This window comes from Stigmatopora argus, chromosome 22, assembly GCF_051989625.1.
Source record: "Stigmatopora argus isolate UIUO_Sarg chromosome 22, RoL_Sarg_1.0, whole genome shotgun sequence".
NCBI lineage: Eukaryota > Metazoa > Chordata > Actinopteri > Syngnathiformes > Syngnathidae > Stigmatopora > Stigmatopora argus.
The window spans coordinates 9,985,190-10,012,220 of NC_135408.1; the positions used below are offsets into that span (position 1 = coordinate 9,985,190).

Below are 27,031 nucleotides of genomic sequence, written 5' to 3' on the forward strand. Positions count from 1 at the left end.
ATTTAATTATATATATTTTTAATTATTATATATCATATGATATATGCTTAACAAATACAACAACAAAAAGGATAAATGCTTTGTTTTACCGATGCAACAGTGACGCGGTTAACGGCGAAAAAGCGCAGTGGCGCTTCGTACGGACTACATTTCCCACAATGCACGCGAGGGACTGCGCCAGGCGCTCCACCTATCGAGCGGCCAGCTGTGACTTGAGACGGCACTCGAAGCGGTCGAGGCTGTCGCGTCGGCTGCATCCTGGCCCGACAACAGCCGCGTCTCGGCAGCAATACAGAATAGGTGAGGAAAATAATAATAATAACAATAATAACACAACTGCAGCCCTTGATCGGACTAATACTCATTGCTTGCCTTGTGTCATTTGGACAAACTTTGCCTTTCCTGTGTGTATCATGGTCATTTACAAGGAGAAATCCCAAGGACCATCATTTTAAATCGGATGACAGATGGTTTGGTAAGAGGAAACGCCGATGATCGATTATTAGATTGGAGTATTTCGATGATATATGCTGAAGCTGCGGATGTCATATGTTTTGGGGGATGAATTTGTGACGCTTTATGCCTCCTTAATCGAGCTGGTCTGATGACTTTAGTATTGCTTCTGTTCATATTCAGTTTTATTTGAAGATCATTGTTAGATCAATGTAAGATCTTTTTTTAATCTTGAAAAAAAATATCTGTGAAATACTATTTGCTGTTCTTATGCTGGTCTAATTGACATCATGATAATATTCTGCTATATAATTAGTAAACGGATATTTTCTGATCGATTGGTTGCTCTGATGTTTTTATTTTAGCAGACTCCTAATAGCCAAATTATAAGAAACATTATTCAATGCTTCAAACTACTAGTTTGTGAAATCCAATTTACCATCATACAGAGCGAGCTGTTCCTCATTAGTGGAGCTTTTGGTAAAATACAGCAACTCAATGTGCTTTGTCAGAGAAATCTTGCTGTTCAAATGGTTTTTAATGGCCACTTTTCTTTCACTCAGCAACACGTTTGGCACGACCGAGTTATTTGTTGGCTAAAGCCCTAATTAATATAATTACTACCGTGTGTCTCCAATTTGGAGGGCTGCTGGGTGAAAACGTCATCAGAAGTCTCTATATTGCAATAAAATAAAATAAAAAAAGTTGTCTTGTGTCCATAAATGGTTGTTATGGCATTGGATTGAGATGTTTTAAAACAATGAATAAATGTTTGATTGTTATTTGGTTTGGATGAACTGTGTTAAGGGGCAACCATTTGATCAGAACTAAATACGCCAAAATATTTCATGTAAAAAATTGGAAACGACAGATTAAGTAGGGAAACCGGCGATGGATGGCCGCCTCCCAAATTCTATGTATAAGTTTACAGTGTTGTTTTTATGCAGTCGGTTGACTATGAAGTGGCTCTTACAGTCATATTTTGGGGCGCAGCAAATGAGAGCTTTGACTTCTTTCATCTTGCTTTTAAAATGTCCGAAGAGAAAAAAAATAGTTTTGTATATGCACCAAAAAACATAGTGTGCTGAACGTAAATGTTGTTTTGGTGGCAAATAAAGTCTGTTCTGCCCTTCATGGTTTACCACAACAGGATATGAAATGGTTAGAAGTCTGCTTTTTTGGGGAATGAGAACCTGAATAGGATTCTTGCAGAGTTTAATAGTTGTTTACACTTCAGAATTCACATTACAACTAGTTCGCTGTCGGTGATTTGAAGTTTTTCCTGTATATACGGTCATTATTTTCATCACCCAAGCACATTTCATTTGCAGTTTTTGTCTTAACTTCATGTTGTTGTGTTGAAATAGGTTGTCCTAGACTTGACATCTTGTGGAAACTGAAGTCATGAAGTCATGAGCCTCAGTCTTTTTTTTTTTTTCATTTGGCTGCTCTCATCATCTGTTTAAATCATTACCCAGGCAGTTCCTGTCATTTACTTGCTATTTATAGTCAATGGTATAACAGGGAAGGGCCCATGTTTCGTGGCACATGCCGGAGTTGGCATGAAACAATGCTCAGTGGTCTGAAGCGCTGTTGCCGTGGGAATCATTGAACAAGATTCTCTGCCTGATTCTCTACAGGGAATTGAAGGTCTCTTTTCAGTGCTGCTTGAATGTCTCCCAGCTCTTCCATTATCCTGCTAATAACGCCACGCTGAGCAGCCGACGAGCTCCCGTGCTGGAGTGCTTCGTCTACACGTGGCGCTGACGTGACCTTGTGATGTGGTACGGAGGGTGGAAGGAAGGCGGGCTATTATGAAATGTGCTTGGGTCATGATGATGATGATGTAATAAATCATACAGAGTGACTTCTGAGGGCCCTGCCCTTGAGCAAAAGCAAACAAAAATGAACGGTGGATCCTTTCTTAACAATAGAGCGGCTGTGGGTGTTGATTCAGTATTTTGTTGGATACCATTAATAGATTTATCAGAAATTCTGTGACTCACGGCTAAGCAGCGAATACAGTGTTTGTCCTCGTCTAGTTGGACTGAAATGTCCTTCACTAAATTCGGCGGCGCTTTAATTGAGGAGAGGAGACGATAAGGTTGTGAATGCCATCTGGGAAAAAAGTATTTATGTCATCTAAAATATGTACAGTATTCTAAATGGTGATTCTCCAAAAATATTTTCCATCTGTTTGAATTAAGCAGGCAAGTCATTTCTAAAAAGTACTTAACCCAATCAATGGCTGCCACTGACAGCAATAGCTGTCCGATCCATTTGAACTGGGACATTTGGCATCAAAGGAAGAAAAGACCATTCGCTGCCAGCCCTCCCAGTTCACATGAACTCATTTCAATGATCATCAAAAGGATGCGGAGAGCCACGTGATTGGACGTCAGAAAGCCAGATCATTATCTTGTTTAACAAGACAGGCGAGTTTACAATGTGCGCATGAGAATCAATGTGAAATATTTGTCTAGAAGGTGATTATGTAAGTAAAGATGAAACAGACTAAGATCACAGATTCAAAGCATTACGCCGCACCCCCCAAAAATGCAGCGAGTCTTTCTAGCTTGGCCTATTGAATGCATTACGATGCCTCGTTGTGGAAAGTCATTGGGCTTTTGTTCTGCTGGATGCTGGCAAGTGTTTCTATGGAATTGGCCCGCCTAGTCGACAGGCACGCAGAAAAACGACTAACGTCTTTGCAAGGTCGCTCGGCTGTTTATCAGTCTTGAAGTTTGACACAATCGGAGCAGGAAGTTAAGCCATCGGGGAGCTTGGCTCAAAGGAACTTGTCAGTTTGGCTCACATGCAGCTAAATGCACCAATGCTGTTGACAAACAAGGGGCTTGGACACTATATCCTGCTATATTTTACCTGCTGATGATGCAGCGTGAAGTTCACTGTCTTGCTCAAGGATACCTAGAGAAGGTCAACAGGCCGAGAAATCGACTCCACAACCTTTGGGTTGGGGAATGGCTCCTCTACAATGGAGCATATTCTTGCATAAAACTCCATTTTGAAGTTTTTAGTTATGTATTATCCCCCAAAAAATGTTTGAGCAGTGATGTTGATCTGAGAATTTTATTTTCTTGGCAATAAATGTGCCATTTTTGACATATGGTTCTTTGACAAATGTAAAAAGTGTGAGTTATTATTTTAAATGATTTTTTATGAAATCCATCAATACTCTATGAGGGCTAACGGGAATTAGAAGCAGAGTTTAACCGAGGTTTGTCACCATGCGCTCACACGGAAAGGGACAACCATCTGAATTATGTAGGTCCGTGGGAGGGAGCCCACATGAACCAGCATGAATACTGTCGTTAGAAAGACCCTGGTGCTAGAAACTTTCTGTCCAAATCCACTCCAAATTCGCCCAGTGTTATATTTGCATGCTGGCAAATTCCAATTCATTCCCACATTTCCTAGATTGCGATTTTCCCAGGTCGCCCGAGTGCGCGTCAGTTTCACCTCTTTCCAGGCTTGAAGGGCGCCTGTAAAATATCTCGCAGCGTGAAGCTAATAATACATTCTTCTGCTCTCGTTTTAGCTGAGCTCATGATTCTTAGAAGAGCACCTCCCTAGATTTATCTGCTTCAGAGATGCCCACGTGACAAATTTCACTTCTAAGGGTCATTCCATCCCTGGCCAAAGCACACTTGGCATGCTACCTACCCACATGCTACAGCCTTGGCATACCATAGGATGTGGGATCTAAATTACACCAGAAGAGCAACACAGGCCAAGATCTCCAGAGAGATCCACCCTCACATTAGGGTACACTGGCATTATTTGCTATCATGTACACTTTTACACATTGTTTTCATTAGAAATGTTAAATCAAAAACAAGAGTAAAGTATATTCAATTTACTACTTGGAAATGTATATAATCTGGATGATGAAAGACCTGGTGTTTCAGGATTAGGGATGTCAAAAGTGTTAAATTATCGATACTGAAATGTTTTACAATCAATGCAAAACAATAACAAGGCCATATAAATAATACTATGAATAGGACTTCCTCTTCCTGACAATATTAAACTACAATCTTTCTATCTGGCATTAAAAAGGGTATTGACAAGTACTATTTGATAATAGGAAAATAAAAAGGACGAATAAGTACAAGTCATTTTATGGTAAAAGTCTGCTCGCCCCATTTCTGACGGCTGTCTTATGTTTGTCTACTGCAAAGCGACTGAGCAATACTACTCCTTGTTACGCACAATTATACAACAGGGGGTAGGAAAATATTACCGTATGAGGCTTATGTCATATTTTTTTAGTTCCATCAGCCTTCGGAAAGCTACTCTACGAGCAAACTCGCCAACATCCTTAACCCTTTGGGTGCCATTGACCAAGACGGACGCGCAATCGTCAAAACTAAATTCTAACTCTTTTGAATGAACGGCGGCCAATGAGTCTTAAATCTGTGGTGAGCTCCACACATCTAAAATTGGAGGTTCCTTTCCTGTCTAGCGTGCCAACAATCCACACTCAGGATTAAAATCTAAACAACTGAATTAATTTATCTTCCCCCATCACTCCAGTTCAACAGCTGCCATTTAGCCTCATTTATCTGCCCATGCTATACAATACAGCTGCAGTATTTTAATTGACTTTGGGCAGCATTGGTCAAACTAATTTAGTTGAATGCAAGGACTATGCATGTATGAAATGAATTCCATTCAGAAAATTCACCTCCAGATCAGATTCTAATATTGGTTAATCTCAGGTTGCCTCTGAGACATCTGGGTTTTTAACTAGGCCACCATAAAGTAAGTGGGACACAGTTTTGGCTCAAAAAAGGATTTGGCCTCATATTGCCGCAGTTCGAGTAAGGCCATATTTCAGATTGTTTCCCCCTTGAAAATACTTTGCAGTGAACCCGAGTCTGAAAACAACTTAGTGTATGTCCTACTGTTTGGCTTTTTCCTGGTAGAAGTAGACTTGCACTCTTCAAGTCGTGATGTTCCCAACTTGATCACTGACGAATCAATTCTGTTGGAGGAAGGTTCTTGTTGCCGTGGTAGAATTTCCTAGGAAAAAAAGAGGCATCACAATGGTTAAACTATGTGTTGAAGTGCAAGAAAACAGTCACTTGACTGCCTGCAGAAAACTTGGAGACATATGACTGACTGTAAAGAGACCACAGAAGTACTGATATAAGCCAATAACATTACATTGCATTTCAAACTGCTTTAAACTCTCATTGTTTAACTTATTACTTACAACTGTTGCTTAATTCTTACAATCTGTCGGCGTAGTTACTTGGACGGCCTAAAATAGTTGAGAAATGAGGAACCAACTTCAAGTCGACTGGTAGTAGGACAAGCCGCCCTCTTACGAATATTTACTCAAAGCAATCCATGTTAAAATCTTCATAAAAACTGTATTTTACACATTTGGTGAAAGTATTTCAGATTTGAAAGCAATTGTCTGCTCAGAAATATATCCTATCTAATCACGTTTAAAACTGGTAGCCATTCTTTAGGTGGTTTAAAGTTGTCATCAATAATTGCGTTTTTTTGCTCATTCTAATCACGATGACAACTGGACTCAAAGAAAAGGTCAAGTTACTGCTTCCCTGATCAATAACACAGCAATTCCTCCAGAGGATATACAGTTATACAGTCATGAACCCGCTCATTCTTCTGTGTTAAGTGCACTCCCACTTCCTTCCATTTCCCACATCTACTCTGCCCTTGCAGCTGAGTATGTTTCCTTAAAGACATGGAAGGCCAACTTCTTTGTCACAGCCGTGGCCTGCGACCACATCCTGTCGGAAAAAGTAGGAAAATCCAGCTGCTCTAGCGCCAACCGCTTTCAGTTCCCCCCAAAAAACATTATTTATGGAACGTCACGGTTGCGTGCGTACCTGTCAGGTGACATCGCTAAGCACTTTTCTCATTTCATTTTTTGAAACAATTTCATCAAGATGTGGTGTTGGAAGGAAAAGGAAAACCTTTCCTAAAGCTCGCATTTGAAATAAATACGTGGCTGCACCCGTGTGCGGTCGTTTGGTGGCCGGTCTTTTGGTTGCCCGGACCCAAAGAACGGGCGACCAAAAGACCGGCGACCAAACAAGGTAAAACAACACGGTCTGTGCATCAATAAAAGCCAACAATGGCCATGAGCAGTTTCACTGAGCCGACGTGTGAGTGTAGAAGAGTTTGTATGTAGATGCGTTGTCCCTTTAAGAAGCGACGTCAGTCAGGGTCTTAACAAGTTCTCCAACAAAACACAATAAAAGTACGGGAAATTTGGAGCTTTTCTTTAGCCTGATAATTAATAGGGCATTAAGTATGACTAAATAGCAATTCGCAGTATTTGAGCAATGATTTAAATGGTAATTATCAATAACCTTCCGGGCGACCAAAAGACCGGCGACCAAACGACCGAGTACCGGCTGCACCATGCTTTCAATTGCGAAAACCTTTGGATTCCTGGACGTTGATCCTTTTTTTGTTGTTGTCGCACAGTCATGATTAAAACGAGTGTCACCAAGTTGGGGCTCCCCAAGACGGGCCTCCAAGAGCGTGCTAAGCAGGTCCCTTTACCGCCTTGTTCTTCATCTTCTTCGTCCACCACCAGCACTATGAGGCCTTCCAGATCATCCTACACGCTGGCGTCAGAGCAGCGACTCACCAGGGTGAGCCAAAGGCTAATTGACCTCGAGCATTATTGCTGTTACTGTTTCAGTTACTAAGGGCAGTTCTGTTTTCAGCTTAAACGAGCCAATAGCGATGATGCCCTGACGAAGCCCGCGCTGGGTGGGGTTGCCTCCGGCATGCGCATGAAGAAGACCGTGACCACGGGAGCCATCTCAGATCTTGCCGAGAGCCGCCCACGTGGTCTAGTTGGTAAGTCACACATCCTCCATATAGATGTGAGCATGTGTGCTTTTTAAAAAGTAAACAGCTCTGAAGAAATAACACATTTCTAAATAACCAGTGTACAACACTTACTTTTGTTGCCAGCGGATTGACTGATTTTTAGAGTACAGAAACATACAATACATTGGCTATTTAACAGAATCATGTCAGTGCTGCCCTGTGACAATATATATTATTGTTATATGTGTTATGTTCACTGGAGAGAGATTCTTTGGTTAATATGTAGGCGGTACAATTTCAGACTTTAGGCAGTAGAGGGCCCTACACACTCATTTTGAACATTTCATAAGGGAAGGCCTTACTTACCATTTGCTGTACTTGACGTTGGCCACCTTGTGGTGCAATTTTGTCAGGAAGAGACCAATCCTTTGTCATGGGATTGACTGACCGTATGCATCATCTTCCAAAATTGAACCTGAAACACATTAGGAATCATTTATAAATGATGTTTGACAGTTGAATTCTGAATGTTGGCTGTCATATGCATTTTCCTGGGAAACTATATTAATGTAATGGCTGCCATTGACTGCGATAGACGTCCATTCCAGTTTGAATCATTCACCCTTCCCAGTCAAAATGAATCGGACATCTAATGCCGTCTATTGTGGTCAATAGCAGGCAATGAGTTGTATACTGACATTTAAAAAATATATATACTCTATAATGCTTATTTAAGTTTTGGACCGTATTAATTTGGAACACTTTTGCTTGGTATCTTTGCTTATCTTGGTTTAGCCACCAATGCACTTCTCCATCCAGAGGCTCTTTTCGCTGAAGTAAAAATAATTGGTTTGAGACTTCAAATGAGAAGAACCCTAAATAAGCAAAGCTTGCACTTGATAAAGAAAAAAAAGCACAAAGCACGGAATCCACTCTAATTAAAGCAACGTTATTTCCCACCGTTATTCGCTTGACTCGAGTGAGAAGTGTGCATAATAAATTAATCACTCTTCACATACTCACACTGGCCTAGTTTAGTGAACTGATTTCTGCTAAGCAGCCATCAAGGGAATGAATCTACTAAATAATTCTTTGTCATGAAAAGAATGTTACGTGCAATATTGTCGCTCGTAGGGAGAATCAAGTCCTGTTAAAAAAAAACGTTATTTATGTGGAACTTGACCATGGGTGCCTTGCTGTTCGACAATAGGTTCCTGATAACTTATTTAAAATGTCCCTCAATAATTTAGTGAAGCTTTCTTAAGAGTAGTGGTCTCAGTGGAGTCTGCAAGAGAAAGAAGGAAGGACATTGACAGTCCTGCTGTATTCTATGATATTCAGTTTTATTCATATTTCCCTGACTGTCAGTCATTTTGGATTCGTGACTGCCCCATTCATCTATCTGGCAAGTTTCCTGATACTGCATTTTCAGCTCAAATGTCATCATTGCCTGCCACGGACGTCTACTCGTGATGAACTCATTTCAAATGGATTGCTCGTCTACTCTTATTGCCAAATAGTGCATTTAGGTTGTACGGTATTAACATTTGAGTTAGCTGACGTGGTCCCTTTCAGCGGGTTTTGTAGGCTGTCGTATCTGGAGTTGAATTAATCACATGTGCCTCAGTCTACTGGGGATGATTCAGACTGCATACGCACTCAAACACGCGCACACTCAGCTGTGATTGAGGCGTATTGACACAAGCCCCAAAAATGATATTAATTAAGATAGGCTCAGTTTAGTTGTGTGTCCTTGATTTACTGTTCATGCACAATTTTATAGCCCCCAAATAACTTGGCTATATATAATAATAAGGCTTCTACCGTATACACATTATTACACTGTCACCCTTTCTGTTACGCATTTGTAAAAAAAAAAAAAAAAATTAAAAAAAATCATTGCAATTGTATGACACAGACTGAAAAAAATATTGTAAAAAACATTTAAAAAACATTTTAAAAAATATTATTAAAAAAACATTTTAAAAAAATATTTTAAAAAAACTTTTAAAAAACATTTCAAAAACATTTCAAAAAAACATTTCAAAAAAACATTTCAAAAAACCCTTTAAAAATAAACATTTAAAAATAAACATTGCAATAGTATGATGCAGGCTGAAAAAAACCAAAACATTGCAATAGTATGACACCGGCTGAAAAAACCCAAAACATTGCAATAGTATGACACAGGCTGAAATTTTGTACTGAGGCTCAATTTCTGAGAAAAAGGATCACTTTGTAATAATTTGGCCTGTTAATTTTGGGACAATTCTACTAGTTGATGACGACCAATGCAAGTAGTTAAAACGACATGTATTTATATTGCGTCGAAAATAGTATGGAGTTTCTTTTTGAGTGTCCGTAGCGAGTTATAAATGTCAGTAGCACGAGAACATTTCATTGTTCTAGTAAGAGCTTGATAGGAGGTGGTGCGTAATTCCATGTGTGTGTGTGCTTATGACAGCGAGAGTTTGCGTGTGGGACTACGGTAGACCACACCTCCTGATCCCGTTGTTATCGCAGCAGTAATGATGTGCATATGATGCTTGCCGGATACGCGCCTGCCAGCTAAGCACACTGTCACCCTTGTGCGGGATTCGTGCGCTCGTGTGCCTCAAGAACACACGCGCAGGCGTGGGATCCGTAGCGAGGAAGAAGAAGCGGGCGTTGCTTCTGACTCTCCTCGACTGCGACTGAGTGGTGGCGATTGTGGATGCTGATCAAATGCCAGCACGCTAAGAACACCCCCCACACGCTCGCGCATCACTCCGCCGCAGCCTCAAATTGTCGGATTTGTCCTCGCTGTGTGGAGTGTGGGAGTCGCGCGTTGGACTAACATGGGCAACCAAGCGGGCAGACCGGAGGATTCGGAAAGAGGTCTGCCTCACTTCTATCTATACTTTCTTTTAGAAGCATTAATGATCCGGGATGATGAGATTGAGGTTGACAAAGTAGCATTTCTCGTCTTGCCGCATATCTTGACGGAGAAGTTGGGACGGGTGATTATTAGTTTAGATGCTCTGCAGCAGTTGAGGATGGTCGATGATGGGGAAATTGGGAGCGAGTTGTGTTTTTTGGTGGACGCGGTCGGCTGGCGGCGGCCTTTTTGTGCATCTGTGTGCAGTCGCTGGAAGTAGGGCAGAAGGAGAGAGCGCTTTGTCTGCCGGAAAAGCTGAAAATAAGCTGCGTGAGGAGCCGGTAGCATCCCTCGCACGTCTTTTATGCTGCCCAGGGCAGAATATTTTTCCATTGCAAAGTCTGCATCGTAGGCTGGCGACTTAAAGCTGGTGACAGAATGTTTCAAATGTGGCGTAAATCTGCCGTGATGTCTTCTGCCATTACACAACACCCGCCGCCTACACCAGCGCAAACATTAGCCAGTGGCTCAATTTGGACTGGTTTTGACTTGTACATGACTAGGCTTGGGCAATTTAGCCATGTTCTGATTTCATTCAAGTTGTTTTTAATTACAAAAAAAGAAATAACTTGGTCAAAAAGATTTAGCAATCATTTCACTGAGAAAAGAAGATTTTGTTTTGGGTGAAGTTGTTAGTTTGTACTTGGGAGTGCAAATAGAGAGAGAAAAAATGTTATATTTACACAGATTTTTTTTTTGAAATCAAATTCTGAGGTTTTATTTTTAGCCTATCTCTTTTGTTCCTGCTCTTCACTCCTTCCCGAAGCTTGTTGCCTATTAAAGTAACTGAACTTTTTTTTCAGGGTCTTTCTTTGGCGCTGTCAAAACTATTTTAATAGCTATTGCCGGTTGTTTTTCTTGGTCAACTTGGCGAACTCGTTTTGTTCTTCAACGCAATCCAAATGATTGTTGGCCACGGCTACGGCCAATGTTTGTGGAATGACGGCTTCACAATCACTTGGTTTTCACCCAAAGGCAGCACGTTGCATTTTCACAATAGTCACTGTTCGAACTCGTATAAACATGCCCAGGCGAAACTCCAAATCTGGAACTGTCCCGTATTTTAGCTCCATTTGCCGAGCCACCACGAGCTTTTCCGACACTTGGCAGCCGATAGCGTTCGAGTTTATAGACAATTGTGGGAGGAGGAGGAGAAATATTCTTCAGCGTTAGGACCATCATCATCGTGACCAAACTTGAATGGCGGCTGCGAAACTCAGCCTTTCTGTCTCCTCTCCCCGCTAGTTTACCAAAACTGTGGCTCAGACTATAGTCTGTGGTCCGCGTGCTGTCAGCCGTTGACGAATAGGCTCTAAAATATAGTCCAATAACAGCGTGTCTATTTTCAGAGCTGCTTTTCGGTCTTTGCAAACCGTGAGATGAGGAAAAAGAAAAGGTTGAAACATATTTGTCTACTGAGGTCAATGATATTGTCCTGACTTTCTCATGGTCATAAATGGAAGTTCTGGTACATTTGTGGCTTTATTTTTCAGGCGCAAATTGAAACGATGCCACGGAACAAATCTATCATTGAGGACAGACTGAATCACTGTTCTTGGGGGGGAAAACGTACAACAAAGTACTTGTGTGGCAATTCAAATAGAGTCCAGAGTAGGCTTGCGCTGGTGACCCACATTAATGAATGTCACAGTAAAACTCTTCTGTAATGAACACAGAGAAACAGTGAAACAATGCCAGGGCAGATGCTCTATTGTTTAAAACGGCGTACAATGTCTGAATAGGGCACAGTTGGCTTCAACTAAACACAGGGACTAATAGGAGTGTCAGAATGTGACCCACATTCTGTTCAATTAGTGCCACTTATGATGGCAACGAAGAAAAGTACAAGAAAGAAGGGGGGGATTTCCACTGCATTTATAGCAATTACATTGATGCCTTTCCCAGGTTCTCAAGCAACGAAAAAGTCCGGCATCCCGGCCCCGAGAGAAATCCCCTCGTCGATAACGAGGGAGCGTATTTCCCTGAGGGACCAGTTGAGGAGCTCCAGCTCCAGGAGGATTGTTTCCAGTGCCAGCACTTCTAGCCTCTCAACCTTGACAAAGCAAACGCGTGGTTCGACGAAGTACCGCGGCGAAGCGGAAGGCCAGGAGAGGGGGCTTCTGGAAAGTCAGGTGAAAGAGTTGTTGGCCCAAGCCAAAGCCAAAGACGCGGACATTAGCGAGCTCCGTGCGGCGCTGCAACGCTGCAAAGGTAGAGGCTCCGTCTCGTCACCGGCGCCTCAAGATTTGGCTTCAGAACGGGACAAAAAGCTCACAGAGGCTCTCGTGCTGATCCAGGAGCTCCGGGAAAAGAACTCAAAGTTTCAAAGAGAGCTAGCAAACCTCAGAGAGGAAAACCAAGAGGTAAAGAGAAGGCTTCTCGGTTTTGAGAGCTCATCACTATCCGGTAGCCCTCCGCAACTTCAGAACGGCCTGCCGTCGGAGCCGGTTAAAGCCTCGCTTTCTTCCAGCTCCGTCAAAGATTGGCCTTCCCCCGACTCGGCGGAGTTTGAGAAGATACCGCGCTCGGAATCCCTCGGCAGTAACGTGAGCGGCGAAGCGACGATGGTCGACCACCATGCGTCCGTACGGAGCTTGACCGAACGGATACGCCAGATGGAGGAAAATCACCACAGCACCGCGGAGGAGCTGCAGGCCACCCTGCAGGAGCTTGCCGACCAGCAGCAAGTGGTGCAAGAACTGACGGCCGAGAACGAGCGTCTGTCCGAGGAGAGGCGCCTCCTGCAAGGCTCGCTCCAGCAGCAGAGGGAGCGTTCGGAGCTCCTCTCGCAAAAGAACGAGGCGCTTTCGAATCGACTGCAGGAGCAGGCCCAGAGGGAAGACGAGCTCCGGAGCCAAGATCCTCGATTCCTCGAACTGGAGCAGCGGTACGCCGAGCTGGTGGAGAGCTCGCGTTTCGAACGGGAGAAGCTGGTCGACATCCAGCAGCAGTTAACGGGCAGCCTGCGAGCCCTGGAGGAGGAAAACCAGGAGGCCCAGGGGGAGGCGCGCGCCCTCCGAGAAGAGGCGGACAGGCTACGCGCCCGACTAAGTCGAGAGCTGGAAGCCGGAAGTCAAGCGGCGCAGTCTGCGGAAGAGCAGAAAGCCACAGTGGACTCTCTCAGAGTGGAAAACAGTAGGCTGAGGGCCCAGCTGGACATCGAGAGGCAAAAGGCGTGCGAGCCCAAGGCCGTGCAGAGTGTCGCCGATAGCACAGAGCTGCAGAAGTTGCTCAAGGCGGCCCACGCCGAGAGAGAGCGGCTGGAGAAGGAGCTGACTCGACTAAGGCGGGATCTGCTACGGGCCCAAGATGAGACCGAACACGTACAAGCCAGCATTTCCAAGGTATAAGTTTCCAGATTGTTGCGCTTTCTTGCAATTTCGAAACCCTCCTGCACTTTTTAAACCTGCCCTGTCCAGCCGTCGTGACCGGACGTTTGGTCGCCGGACTTTTGGTCGCCCGGACCCAAACAACGGGCGACCAAAAGTCCGGCGACAAAACAAGGTAAAACAACACGGTCTACGCATCAATCAAAGCCAACAATGGCCCTGAGCAGTTTCACTGAGCGGACGTGTGAATGTATAAGAAAGGATTTGTATGTACATGAGTTGTCCCCTTAGGAAGAGACGTCCGTCAGGGTCTTAACAAGTTCTCCAACAAAAAACAATCAAAGTATGGGAAATTTGGAGCTTTTCTTTAGCCTAATAATTAATAGGGCATTAAGTATGACTAAATAATAATTCAGTTTGTATTTACGGAATTTGAGCAACAATTTTAAATGGTAATTATCAATAACCTTCCAGGCGACCAAAAGTCCGGCGACCAAACGGCCAAGTACCGTCCAGCCGTTTAGACAATACATGGAAATCTGAGTGTCTCTATGGGCTGAACAGTTTTAATGTGCCACATGGGAGTTTGGCGTACTCCCGTAACGGTTGTTTTCATTCATTTACAGGTGGAGGCCGAAGGCCTGCAGGTCCAAGAAAAAGCCGACATGAGGGAAGAGGAGCTCACCAAGCGAGTAAGTGCCTTGGAGGAGGCGGGTCTCCTAACAGAGAAGCAAGCCAAGGACATGAAGGAAACCATCTTTGAATTGGAAGACCAAGTGGAGCAACAGCGAGCCGTCAACCTCCATACCAATCAAACGGTCCTCGACCTAGAAAGTATGCTCTACTCGCTTCATATTTTATTCAAGTGTCATTTCTGAGATGTTTGCCATCTTCTGGCCGACCTTTGCCTGTCGCAGATTTCGTGAAAAACATAGAAGAGCAGAAATTTGAAGCAGAACGACAACTGAAAGCTTTTAGCCGACAAATGAAGGTACGAAGGTCCGAACGAGGCGATGGGAGGAGATGACGATGGCATATTTGGGCCTTCTTAGGAGGAAAAAGAGGAGTGGCGTCGATTCCAGGCCGATCTACAGACGGCGGTGGTGGTTGCCAATGATATCAAGGTGGAGGCGCAACAGGAGTTGCGTACGCTCCGGAGGGAGCTCCAGGAGGAGCGGGATCGCAGTGCCAAGCTTTCCTTAGACCTGGAGGCCTTGCAAGGTGTCAGGTATGATTTTTACATCATATTTTGTATCAAATTCATGAAATTAAACCGCAAAAACGTCTCAATTAACAAAATGGTATTATTAGGTAGCGATGCAATTCATTTTTTTATTAACATTTTATGTATCTATCATTTTATTTAGAAGATAATCAAGTATATATCATTATAATTGAGACCTGGCATTTTAAGTTCTTGCTTTGTTTTTTTTTTATAACAGCAAAAATAAAACCTCTGTCTTAAATATCTTTTTTTACACACTCTACTTGGGTTGGTTGTAAGCCCCGAAATACAGAGTAATAACTTTAAAGTCAGTATATTTCTTATTTTGACAACAAAAAAAATCTGCCTGATGTTATTTCATGACCATCCACCATGACACAGATTTGAATATGAAATGAGTTGGCCCCATTTTCTTTGCTCTCCCACATAATTCCTGGCTTGTGGGTATTTATCTGACACAACGTTTTGTGTACTGCTGCTTTCCTCACTTGCAATGTCCTCTGCCCCCAAAAGGCAATCACATGTGCTTCCCCAAATATATGATGCATCGTATCCGTGGATCCTTTTTTATTTTTACTGTATGAGAATTCAGCATTGTGAATTTAAACGAGTTCGCCGTCAATCGACGTCCGATCCATTCCAACTAGGAGATCTTAACAGCGGTTATTGAGCGGTTACACTCACGCCGAATTATCTCGCCGCCCGTGCTGACATGTCCATCTGCGTGTCCTGTCATTGTGTAAAGCACTGATGTCCAAGTCCGGTCCTCGAGAACCCCGATCTGGTCTGTCTTCCTTATCTCCCCCCCACCAACACTCCTGAATAAAATAATCTGAATCGATATGAAGCTTCTGGACAGCTTGGTGATGAGTTGACCATTCGATTCAGGTGTGCTAGAGGTGGGAGACCTGGAAAACAGACCGGATCGGGTCTCTTGAGGACCGAACCTGGTGTAAAACATCGAGCCACTTGGTCCAAGTCTGTGTCTGCATGCGTTTTCAGCGTCCCCTCACACGCTTAAAATAACATACTTCGCCCTTATGAATATATGATGTGGATAATTTTCGAGCAAGGCTAAATCAAGGAAAGCCGTTGCACCCCCCACCTCCGGCAGCTCCCCGTGATCCATCACAAAGAGGTTATTTGACCAGCCACTATTTAAAGTCCAGGTGAGTTCCCTGCCCTGCCCTACCCTGCTTTGCCCTGCTTTGCTTGTCTTTCCTGGCTTGTGTGCTTTCATATCACTGGGTGTTTCTCGCCTACTGCTTGTTTGACTCGTCTTCTATAATCTCAGCTGGGCTTGCATGGCGGAGGTGTCACTGGTTGCGGGTCTATGGCGAGGTGCTCTGTTCGTGACCCTGCCCTCGTCCACCTGGAACGTGGTCTAGTGTAGTCCAGTGGCATTTAGCGGAATCTAGTTGGCCAATCATGATTTATGAGTGCAAGAACCAGTGACGCCCCCATTTTTTTGCAAGCCACAGACAGATTACAATCGTTTTTTGGTTTGCCTCATTCTATTCAAGTGAATGTATCTTGTGCCACCTGCTGTTCTTGGTTGGAATAAAGCCTTGTTGACGCTATTAAGCGGCATGACCGGTTAGTTAGTATCAAACTACAGGTAATCATCTTTCTAAACTGTAGTTAATGAGTCCTTATGATTTGTGCATGGAGCAGAAAGCTGGGTTTGAAAAATGAAGGAAAAATGAAATGGATGTCAAAACTCTTAACATCTGTAATTTTGTCATGAATTGAGAATGCCAATTACAAGCCGAGAGTTTTCAAATGTGTTGATTGCGTCTTCTTTTTTTTCCAGAATTGTCCCAGGAGCGACATTTGACACCAAGACAGCGGTAGAAGGACACTAGTGAGGATCATTTTAGCACCTCGTTCGTGAGGATCGGGCACTTACAAATGAAATGTGGTCATGAACAAACATCAGTGCAAATTCTGTCTTGCAGCATCAATTTTGTTGTTTACATTTATTTTACATCTTTAAAAAAAATAATCGAATGCACTTTTTTCTTTTGTGATATCCTCCAGTATTTGTGTAAAATATTTGACACTTTCTGCTGTGTGCCTTTTGAAGCGAATTCCTGACCAAAAACAAGTGCATTTGCTGCCAACCCTCCCTGTTGAAATGGATTAGACTTTACCAGTGATAAATTCATTCAAAGAAGTTTAATTTATTTTCTAAGAGCCGCACGAAAGGAGTTAATTTACTAATTTTCTGACTTGCTTACTAGCACTAAACTTGTCATCACACACTGTTTAAGATTCTCATCCATTTTACAAATGAGGAATGCACATAATATATACTATATATTAATTTTTACTCCAAGTGGTAAACAGTTGGACACCAATTCACCTCATCTTTAATTTTATAAAACATCTTAAAAGATTCAATTAGATTTAGTGATTAGATTGGATTAAACATTATTTTAGCTCAATCCTAAAACATGTTCTTCTGCCACTATTTTATGCATTTTAATGTATTATTTATTATTTGTATGCATAATTTGGACTGATTTGGACTGATTTGGACAAATAGGCACTCCAGGGCGGTGGGTGAAATACACCAAATATAAAAATGCAATGCCATATTTTGCCAGTAGATGACTATGTAACACAATACCGTGCAGAATTTGCCACTGTATAGCCTATTATATCCAGTATATTCTTACTGGGAAGTGTTCAATACATTTTTGAAGAATATCCCTCTCCAAAATAACAATTGCCTTTTGCCAAAAATGACTTCATACATTTATATAACTTCAAAATTATTTCTACTGTCTTCAAACAAGAATTGACTGTTTTTTAAATGGCCCTAATCCTAACTGACCAATAAAACTGTGCCGCACAATAGTGAAAATGTTAGTTAAGGATAGTGAAATGAGGACTAAGTACCGTGAATTGAAAGAAGTGTGCCCTACTGATATTGTATTTTATATGAACTAAATCCCACCTCTGAATTGTTTATTACCTTTAAGAGCCACACGGTTGCAGGATCTCAGGTTCTACTCCTAATTTAAAAAATTGTCGTTTCTATACAAGCCTCACTGTGCTACTTGCAATTGTTATGTATTCACTTTGTCTCAGTAAAGCCATACGTAAAGAACAAACAAAGACTGCATATGCGATGTTGTAAAAGAAATTGTGTTTGATTATGCTGGCCATTCATACATAACATGAGCAAATAAATTATACGATGCCAATATATAGTATGTGCTTTTTGTGTTTCCTTTAGCGTACATTTTTTTCGGTGTTTTGGACCTTTCGACCATCCGGACAGTTTTCCAACGGGCGATTGACTCACTGTACCATTGCAATTATTGTCTGTCAGGTCTCAAGGTGATGATTTAAAACAATCCAGTCATGACAGCAAGCTTAAGTGGTCCGGCGTGATCACGAGTCCCGCCAATGACGCCGGCGGCGATGCCAAAACGGAGGCCGAAGCTACCGTCAAGTCCCCCGTTAAATCATCTGACACTGGAGGACCAAGTAGGTGCCATACGCAAAAGGCATAACGCGGTCTCTCAGTGGATGATTCTGGTCTTATGTCTCTCAGGTGGATCGGGTCTTACAGTTCAAATCCACAGCTCGCCAAGAAGTCCACTGAGTGGAATTCCTATGCGCACCGCGCCTGCTGCGGCAGTCTCGCCAACCCAGGTCAAATCTTGACACATTTCAAAACGATTTGGGTTGGAACTGCATGAGTAATTTGGCTATCAACCGGGGTTTATGTTAAAAATATATATATATTTTTAAAATATATATATATTTTTAAATATATATATATATATATATATATATATATATATATATATATATTTTTTTAAATATATATATATATATATTTTTTTAAATATATATATATTTTAAATATATATATATTTTTTTTAAATATATATATATATATTTTTTTATGTCTGTTATATATGGGTATAAATCGGTTAAAAATTTAGCTAAAGTGCACCCTTCATTGACAATAGTGTTTTGTATATCTAGCTATGTATAAAGGGTTAATAATCACTTTTGTTTGATATTATTTGTATTTGATTTTTTTCTATAGAGGCCATCGTACATAAAGCCCTTGTCAAAGCTGTTGGAAAAAAGAATCAGTCACGGAGACTTTGTTCATCCTCACGGTACGTCCTCAATCACTTTTTACTTTTTTAGTCATCATTCCTATTCGCAGTATTGGGACGGTCGGCTCTGACATGAACTCGACTGAACGCAAATAAAAGTGTAGCCCGGTTGCCGAGGCAACACAAGACAGAGACCCTTTAGAGACAAAAAAAAAGTCAGATGTAGTTTGTTGCCACGCTCGTCACTTTAAAAGGATTTGCAATTTTTCCCAGTGAGGCTTCATCATTTTGCCCAAGGAAGCAAATGTTTTGATCTAATCTCATTTGGTGATGTCACGTTGCTACTTCTCCGGCATTATTTGGCCAGCTACAATTGTATTGTCAGTGTCAACTTGGCAGTCACCTTAGTTTAAAGCATATTTTTGATTTGATTGAGAAATGAATGTAGCGGTACCTTTTTCAGATTGCAGCGAAGACACAAAACCCAGCATCCTCATTAGGAAGAGTCCATCCCTGGAGTCCATTTTCAAAAGCCCGGTTTCCCTGAGAAGCCGTACGTCGTCGTTTGGCTGCAACCATGGCAACAACATGTTCAGGTGAGACATTTTCTAGTTTCTGCTCTATAACTTTACAACAAAAGTTAGCGGGAAAGCAATCCAATTAGTCCCGGTGACATAACAAAATCTTAAATGTATTTGTGTAGTATTGACTCATTTTCATATTATAATGGACGTGGATAGAAAATTTAAAAATGGGGGCTTTATGGGGTAATATTTTTAAATAAGATAAGAGGGAATGGATGAATTAAACAGCAACGTAGCAGTCACATGTTTTGTGTCTTGAGAGCAATGACCCGCTGGAGCGGTGGTCTTCCCATGGCCCCAACTGCAACGCAAACACCGCCGAGATGACCTCGGGAACGCGATCCGCTTTGTGCGCTCTGTGTTTGGGGTCATTCTTTTATCTTGTTTATTCATTTTTTTTCACGCCGTTGCCAAAGCATGGAAAACGTACACATTGCGGGAGCGTTAACTAGCGGTGTTCCGCCGACAACGATATTTGCACTTTAACCACGAAATGTTCTTATCTTGGATGATGCCATCTGTGACTCTCTCACTGCGTATTTGTGCTTTGTGTTCCCCTCACCACCAAGTACGGACCCCTTGGCTGCACTGGCGCGGGAGTACGGGGGATCCAAGAGGAACGCGCTACTCAAGTGGTGCCAGAAGAAAACACAAGGCTATCCGGTAGGGATTGCGGGCCGTCCATCTTTGTCGCATCCAACTTCTGCTGTGAATTCAAATGACTTGGTCACGATTGAGTCTTTTAATCCCATTTGAACTTGTTTTATAAGCTTAATTTTGTGTACACTGGAAACAGAGGGCGGCACTAGTGTTTGTTTTCAATGGGCCGCCTTCCGAGACAGCTGCTTTAAACTGATTCGCGTTATTTTCCCCTATCTAAAATCTAATTAACTTCCACGTAGGAGCCGTCTCGTGTTTCACGTACGTAGTACTTCGCACGTGCTCGTGTGAACGTTTGTCCGATGGTCTGAAGAGCATTCTGTTTTATCAACAACAACAACAACAGTATACTTTTATTCCCTCAGATTTGATTTTAATTGGAGTTCAAATCAGGAAGCTTTTGGCAAAAATCTCATTTTTCTATTTTTGACCAAAGTCCTTGCTTTCATTGGATGGGATCATTTGTGTTTGATTATTTATTTAGTGCAAGTGATTCTCATATTAATCAAAATCTCTGGTAAGTCCAAGTCGGGTAGCATTTAAGACCCCAAGAGGCAGCCAATGGTTTGCCTCCTTTAGAAGGCTTAGTCGGATCGTATCACTATTTAAAAGTATGAGGAATGCTTTAAGACGATTTGAAATTCTCTCTTTGAGTCCCGCTCTAATCTTTCACCTCATGGAGCACTAGTTGTTGATTTAGATGTTGATCCTTGCATGTTTATGGATTTAGTCCACATCTGCCATAGTAATTGGATTCTGCCTCAGACCATCACAAAAGTACCTACAAAAAAACACCTTTTATCTTTACATCAATGGTCACGATTGTTTTTTTTAAACAAGCAGTATATCTGACCAATTCCTGTTTTCTCTGAATTAGCTGCATTCTTCCCTAATCCCTAATCCTCAATGCAAGACCACCCGCAATAAATTCAACCAAATATGTCACCTTCACGCTTTGGATGGCGGGACACCCGTTAACCCTTAGTGGGGCTAATCATTTATCTCACTGGTTTCCATTGACGACGCCAGACGTTTAATCCATCTTTACTGGGAAAGGTGAATCTTTCCTTCCCGGTCAAAATGGATTGGATTTTTGCCGATGTCAATGGCAATGAATGACGACAGTCCTGTCAGTTTAAATGAATTGGACGCGAGACCTCAAAGGAAAGGTCGGCTTGTTACAGTGTGACAAAGCCACCATGCTGGATGGACTGTGAAAAGGTTACAGCAATTATCAGCACATTCACATTAACAATATGCTCTCAAAAAGACTAATACTTAAAGAGTAAGCCCTTTCTTTACCTTGAGTATGGCTCAAATTTCAAATGCCAACTGAATGTTGACTTTCATTCACTATTTAAGAACAAATTTGCCATCTGACAGTAAGACAACTAAAAGCCTACATGTCATAGACACAAAATACAGTAAAATGTCAAGTCAATGTGAAGACGCTCAACATAATAGCATTTCAAACGGTACACGGTCGATTGGTCGCCGGTCTTTTGGTCGCCCGGAAGGTAAGTGATAATTATCATTACTATTTAGTCATACTTAATGCCCTAGTAATTATTAGACTCAAGAAAAGCTCCAAATTTCCCGTTTTTTCAGCGTTTTTTCCCCGTTAGTCATTGCGAATGGCGGAGTGATCGCTAATACGAGAGGAGTTTATACTACTTCTTGTTGGCAAGTGGTCGTGCGTTATCTTAGGTTTATCTGAAAGTCAGGGTGGAGGCGGGGCCAATAGAGCCAACCTGGGAGAAGAAAGGTATAAAAATTTAAAACAAAATTAGAATGAAGTTTAGTGCAAGGTTAGATTCAACTTATTTTGGAGTGTGTCTGCATCGTAATTGTGTGAGCATGTGTGTATAGCTGCGATTATATCTGTGCATAAAGCACCTGTAGCTGAATGTGTAATAGAGCAGGCGACATAAGTGTGTGCGTGCGGAACGGCGAGCCGAGTGGTGCTTGTGAACTAATTGTGTCCTATCATCTTACACGGGGCTGAGCAAACACACATGCTTATTTACCGCAAGTGTTTGTCAGTGAAAAGAGGGTGAAAAAAAACACACGATGAAAGCAGAGAGAATGGCCTACGTGCCTTCAATCACGCAGTGGGCTAAGCCTCAGGTGAGTTCAGGTCGATGAGCGGCGACTCCAGACGCGGAGGGACAATTTGCGGGAACTGACACTTTAAGAGTCGCTCTTTGTTTTACGACCTACTTTTCCAATCCATTTTTGTCATTAGAATAGTGATTTCCGTTGATTAGTGATTATCGATGTACCGCCGGATTTATCTCAGAATGTGCTTCACCCATATTTTGTGACATTTAAGCAAGGATGTGCCGATTTTTGAAAGGCCGAAAATGCAAATTTTAATATTACGTACTCTGATGAACAAAAATACACCCCTTTATAATTTCAATCAGTTAACTGATGAATGTAAAATGTTGTTCTTCTTTGACCAAGAAAAATGTCGCTTTGATGTTTCAATTGAGTCCCTGGATGCTTCTAAAACATTTTCTCATTAAACATGGAAGCCAAAGAAAAATAAAGATCCTATTTGTTTAAAATGGGAACAATGAGCAAAGGCTGGAAGCGTTGGCTTCAGCGGGGTCTGACAGCACAGCTCATCCGGCCGGCCCTGTCTGGGAAACGCTTTCCCTCACGCACACACACACACAGACACACAAAATCGTGTAAAAAGGCAGGAATGGACCCCCCATGAGTGGAAGCAACAGAGGTCAGAGCGTGAAAGAGAAAACAACCTTCAATCAGGAGTTTAAATTCTGCTCATTTTATTTATTGTACTGATGTTAATCCGTCACGTGGAAATCGGACTCCCACACAAATCGCACGCGGTCGCCTAAATTGGACAATATGATCCAAAATATCACGACTATAATCATCTTTACGACCGCTTTAGAATGCTGCGAGCGAGTCCAACTTTTTTAATCTTCATCCTGCTTTCGCTTCTTGTTTGGTTGCTCTTTCTGTGATTTTCCTATTCGGGTGTCCCCCTTTTGTCCGTCTTTTTTTTCCCCTGGGTGCTCCTCTGCCCGTGGTGGTGAGTTAAAGTGATTGTCTGACAGGAAATATACTGAGCTCATCAATCAGGCCAGGCTCTCAGGGCGGATGCCTCCTGCTTACATACCTCCATTCCACTCGGTATTTTTTTATTTCTTCTCGGGGCTGATCTCATTTCTATGGGTAAATCTCTAGAAGAAGAAAAAAAAGATGTCTTCGCTTCATGTGAGATCAGGCCACTTTTTTATCGGAATGGCATCAGGCAAAAATGAATGGTAATTTGGAGAAAATTGTCTGGCCTGTAGCTTACCACTGCCAATGCTTATGACAGTGGTTATATACATTTCGAAGTTCAACCCTTTAGTTGGCCGTTCAATTTCAAGTCAGTGACGTTGTTCGTCTCCATTTTCCGAGCATCCAAAGCAATGTTCCCTCTAATTTTTTTGTTTGTCTGGGCAGAAAGACAACTTCCCTGAGCACACTGAGTACCGGTGTGAGCAACATCATCATTGCTCACTATGGGCACACACCAGTATCACACCTGCCATAAGCAGGTGTATGTCTACTACACATAAATGATTTAGTAATAATAAAATGTAATGATTAATATCTATGAATGGGCGGCCCTGCGGATGAGTGGTTCGCGCGTCGGCCTCACAGCTAAAAAAAAAAAAGGGATTTTATTTTGTGCGCTCCATATGATTTGCTGTGCGCAGAGAAGACGAGAGTAGTGCGCAATTGCGCACGCGCGCAGCTTAGAGGGAACATTGGTCCAAAGATCTCTTAGTAACTCGAACATGTTCTGCTTGCTCTCCGGCGTCGGTGCAATCTTCTCTCTTCTGAGCCTGGGAAAAAAAAGGCCAGGCTCTGCCTTTTGTGCCAAGTGAAACACTTCCTGTCCCTTGATGCCGTGTTTGCTTTCGAGAGCCGGCGAGGGGCTCTTGTCCACTGCTTTTTTAGCATGCAAGCCTCGCTCGCTAAACCACGGGTGTCCAACTCCACTCTGTCGTGGGCCCCGTTGACGTCACATTCATTTAAAATGGGGAAATTGGCCGTGAGCGTTCGTCCAGCGCCGTCAATGGCAGCCATTTTCAGGTGAAGCTAACATTGTCTTATTAGGAGCTCAGGCATTATTCATGCTTTTGTGCTCTGAGAGCTAAGATTTTGTTTTCATGTGGCTTTCCCCTTAGGACCTCGGGAGCTTTGTGGTTTTTGCGTCCAATCAGGGGGGTTAATTGCATTGGCCTGCAGTAACGGCTTTGGATCAATGCTCTGATTAGATATTTGGAGGGAAAATGAGCTGAACCCTGCTCCTCGGGCCAGAGACTGATGAGCACCAGCAAACAAATAAACAAACAAACACAAACATCCAATTTGTCGCCGACTGGAAAATGTACACAAAACTTCCCCGTGGTTCTTGATAATGTCACGCGATGACAATTTTTTTGACTTTTTGCTGATATTCCCATTCTTGTGTTTGGGCAGAACATTGACGTGACCAACTTCAGCAGCAGTTGGAGTGACGGTTTGGCTTTTTGCGCTCTCCTGCACACTTATTTGCCTGCGCACATCCCTTACCAGCAACTCATCAGTCAAGATAAGGTACAAAACTACATGCAGACACACGGCTCTTATTGTCTTTATCTTATTGGTTATGGTTGGATTATCGTATATAAAAGTACGTATAGCGTTCCAAAAAATTGCTAACAAAGATGTCTGTGTAAAAGCCTAAGTGCAGGAATGTGGAAATGGAAGAGATTTGTCTTGAATGTGGATCTAACTTTGCTTTAATAAATAACGGTCATAAAATAAATAACGGTAATAAAAATGTTGTCTTGTGCTCCCACTTTCAGAGAGGAACAAATCCATATTTCACTTAGTTTTAATGTCACAAATGTTACTTGTGATAGTGGCACTAATTGATTTTCATAACCTTGGATGCCAATAGGAATGAATTCAATAAGGCAATTTCTAAGAAGCAATTAATTTGGTTCCATCATTAAACCGTACTTACTCCTTTATCAAATGACCTTTTTTTCGATGTCGTTTGACTAGGTGCACCGAATTTTGAACGTGGTATTTTAATTTTTGGGAATTGGAACCACACGAAGGTGTTCTGGCATTAGGACAAATGTCAAACACCTCCACTGATTCAACCCATTGACAAATGAGTCATGCGCGTTACATTAAGTCGATGACGGAAACGCGCCGCTGCCACCGTGCTAAATAATTCAATCGACGCGAGTTGACTTTAATAACTCTTGCTGAGTGACTTCACCCTGGAGCCCAAACAGCCAAGCCGCTTTTTCCAGTGTAATCTGTCCTCCCACTAATCCCATTACTGCCCTTCTCGCCCTTTATCTTCATTAGATGTTTTTTTTTCGTGATGGATGGCCTCCAGTTTTATGCCGAAAACGGGCAAATGTGCTCTTTTGCAGCCAGACCACATCAAAGCTGATTGGATAATATCAATGATAGCGTCATACCATATACATATTTTCCAAAAGGGACAGCCGGTGTGAAGGCAAACGTGACGAGTCCAGGTGCTCGTTTGGTTTATGGGTCAGGTTTTCTTTTTTCTTTTTTTTCTCAACTCTAATAATACAAAATATATATATTGTAAATTATATATATATATATTATAGTAAGCATGGTTGACCTTTGAACATGGCCTAAAAATGCAACTTTTGATTTTCCCCAAGTATGCATTCTTACACTTTACAAATTGTTTTGATTTGTTTTGGGGTTACTTATCCCAAAAGATCTATTTTGTATTTTAGTTTTTAATTTCTTTTTTAATTTTTTTTTTTATTACAGATCCGGAATCTGACCCTGGCTTTCCAGGCAGCTGAGAGCATTGGCATCAAACCTTCTCTGGTGAGTTGCTTTTGTGGTGTCAAATTGGAATATGGCATGGAAACTTTGGAAATGTTCAGCCTCCATATGAAAGTTTATAGTTTAGTTTAAGTATACTATATTTACTTCAAAAATAAAGGTACTCACGTGTCATTTCTCCGAGCAGAACATCGAAGAACTGGTGAAGACGGACAGGCCCGACTGGCAGAGTGTCATGCAGTACGTCTCTCAGATCTACAAGCACTTCGAGACCTGACCGGCCCGGCCCGGCGTCCAATCCCAGACGTCCCCCTCGCCACGTTTCGTCTGGTGCCGCACAGTGCTGGACACTCGCGCTACGTTGCTTCTTCGGTTGTTTCTGAAAAATTAAAAAAAAAAGACACACACACCCTTAAACATTTTGAGTTGTGTACATTCAATAGGTTTTCACGGGTAATTTCACTTGTGCCAAATGATGTTTAGGTGATGAGCGTAGAAGTCTCATCATCTTGCCTGAATAAAATGGAATGCATTTCACGTCAAGGCAGTTTTAGAAGAATTCAACTTATTTTTTACATCTCGTGAATGTGGAAGATGGCAACGTGCATACGGTATTTTGCTAAGATGCTCAGCAAAAACATTATTTATTGACATCTATCTTGAGGAATGAACGAGTGCGTGTACATTTGTACTGTTTTTTTTTTATTTAATGTCACATTTCAAGATTTGTTGTACTAATAAAGGAGGTTTAAAAAAAATAGCAAGCCCATTTTCATATCATGTTGGCAACAATGAATACGATTTTTGTCCTTTACATCTGAAGTCCAATTGAATAATGAAGTAAAGGCACGCACACGCCAATCAATCAATAACGGCCTTCAAAATAAACCATTTTGCGTCGCGCACTTGGCGTCCACGTCCGTGCGTCATTACGCACGACGAGCGTGCTTTCGTGGGTTTCCTAAGCAGCAGAGTGGATCAAATCCTTGTTACGCGTGAATGGAAGAGAGAGAGAGAGAAAGAGAGAGAGTGCAAAAGAGCGAGGGGGCGTGGCTTGCACAAAAATGTCCCCATTC

The 27,031-nt window shown here is 42.1% G+C and overlaps 1 protein-coding gene and 1 long non-coding RNA gene across 5 annotated transcripts; one reads left to right on the forward strand and one right to left on the reverse strand.

The window, feature by feature from the left end:
- Window positions 1–170: 170 nt before the first annotated feature.
- On the forward strand, window positions 171–26,697 carry specc1 (sperm antigen with calponin homology and coiled-coil domains 1). 4 transcript variants are annotated; one of them, XM_077591469.1, is made up of 16 exons: window positions 218–300; window positions 429–475; window positions 6,943–7,112; window positions 7,188–7,323; window positions 12,119–13,557; window positions 14,169–14,376; window positions 14,460–14,533; window positions 14,595–14,770; window positions 18,108–18,265; window positions 18,333–18,433; window positions 18,837–18,912; window positions 19,316–19,448; window positions 20,006–20,099; window positions 24,606–24,722; window positions 25,938–25,997; window positions 26,143–26,697. In XM_077591469.1, the coding sequence occupies exons 3-16, from the start codon at window positions 6,945–6,947 to the stop codon at window positions 26,230–26,232; spliced, it is 3,030 nt and encodes a 1,009-aa protein (XP_077447595.1). In that variant the 5' UTR covers window positions 218–300; window positions 429–475; window positions 6,943–6,944; the 3' UTR covers window positions 26,233–26,697. The 4 variants fall into 4 exon arrangements, with proteins under 4 accessions (XP_077447593.1, XP_077447596.1, XP_077447595.1 ...); XM_077591467.1 differs by lacking the exon at window positions 429–475 and having other exon boundaries at window positions 171–300; XM_077591468.1 differs by lacking the exons at window positions 218–300; window positions 429–475; window positions 6,943–7,112; window positions 7,188–7,323 and adding an exon at window positions 9,828–10,173.
- On the reverse strand, window positions 4,372–26,328 carry LOC144067667 (uncharacterized). Its single transcript, XR_013298018.1, has 4 exons — window positions 26,124–26,328; window positions 19,307–19,421; window positions 7,663–7,771; window positions 4,372–5,499 (listed from the first exon to the last, which is right to left on the reverse strand). It is a non-coding gene; the product is annotated as an uncharacterized LOC144067667 (long non-coding RNA).
- Window positions 26,698–27,031: the final 334 nt, after the last annotated feature.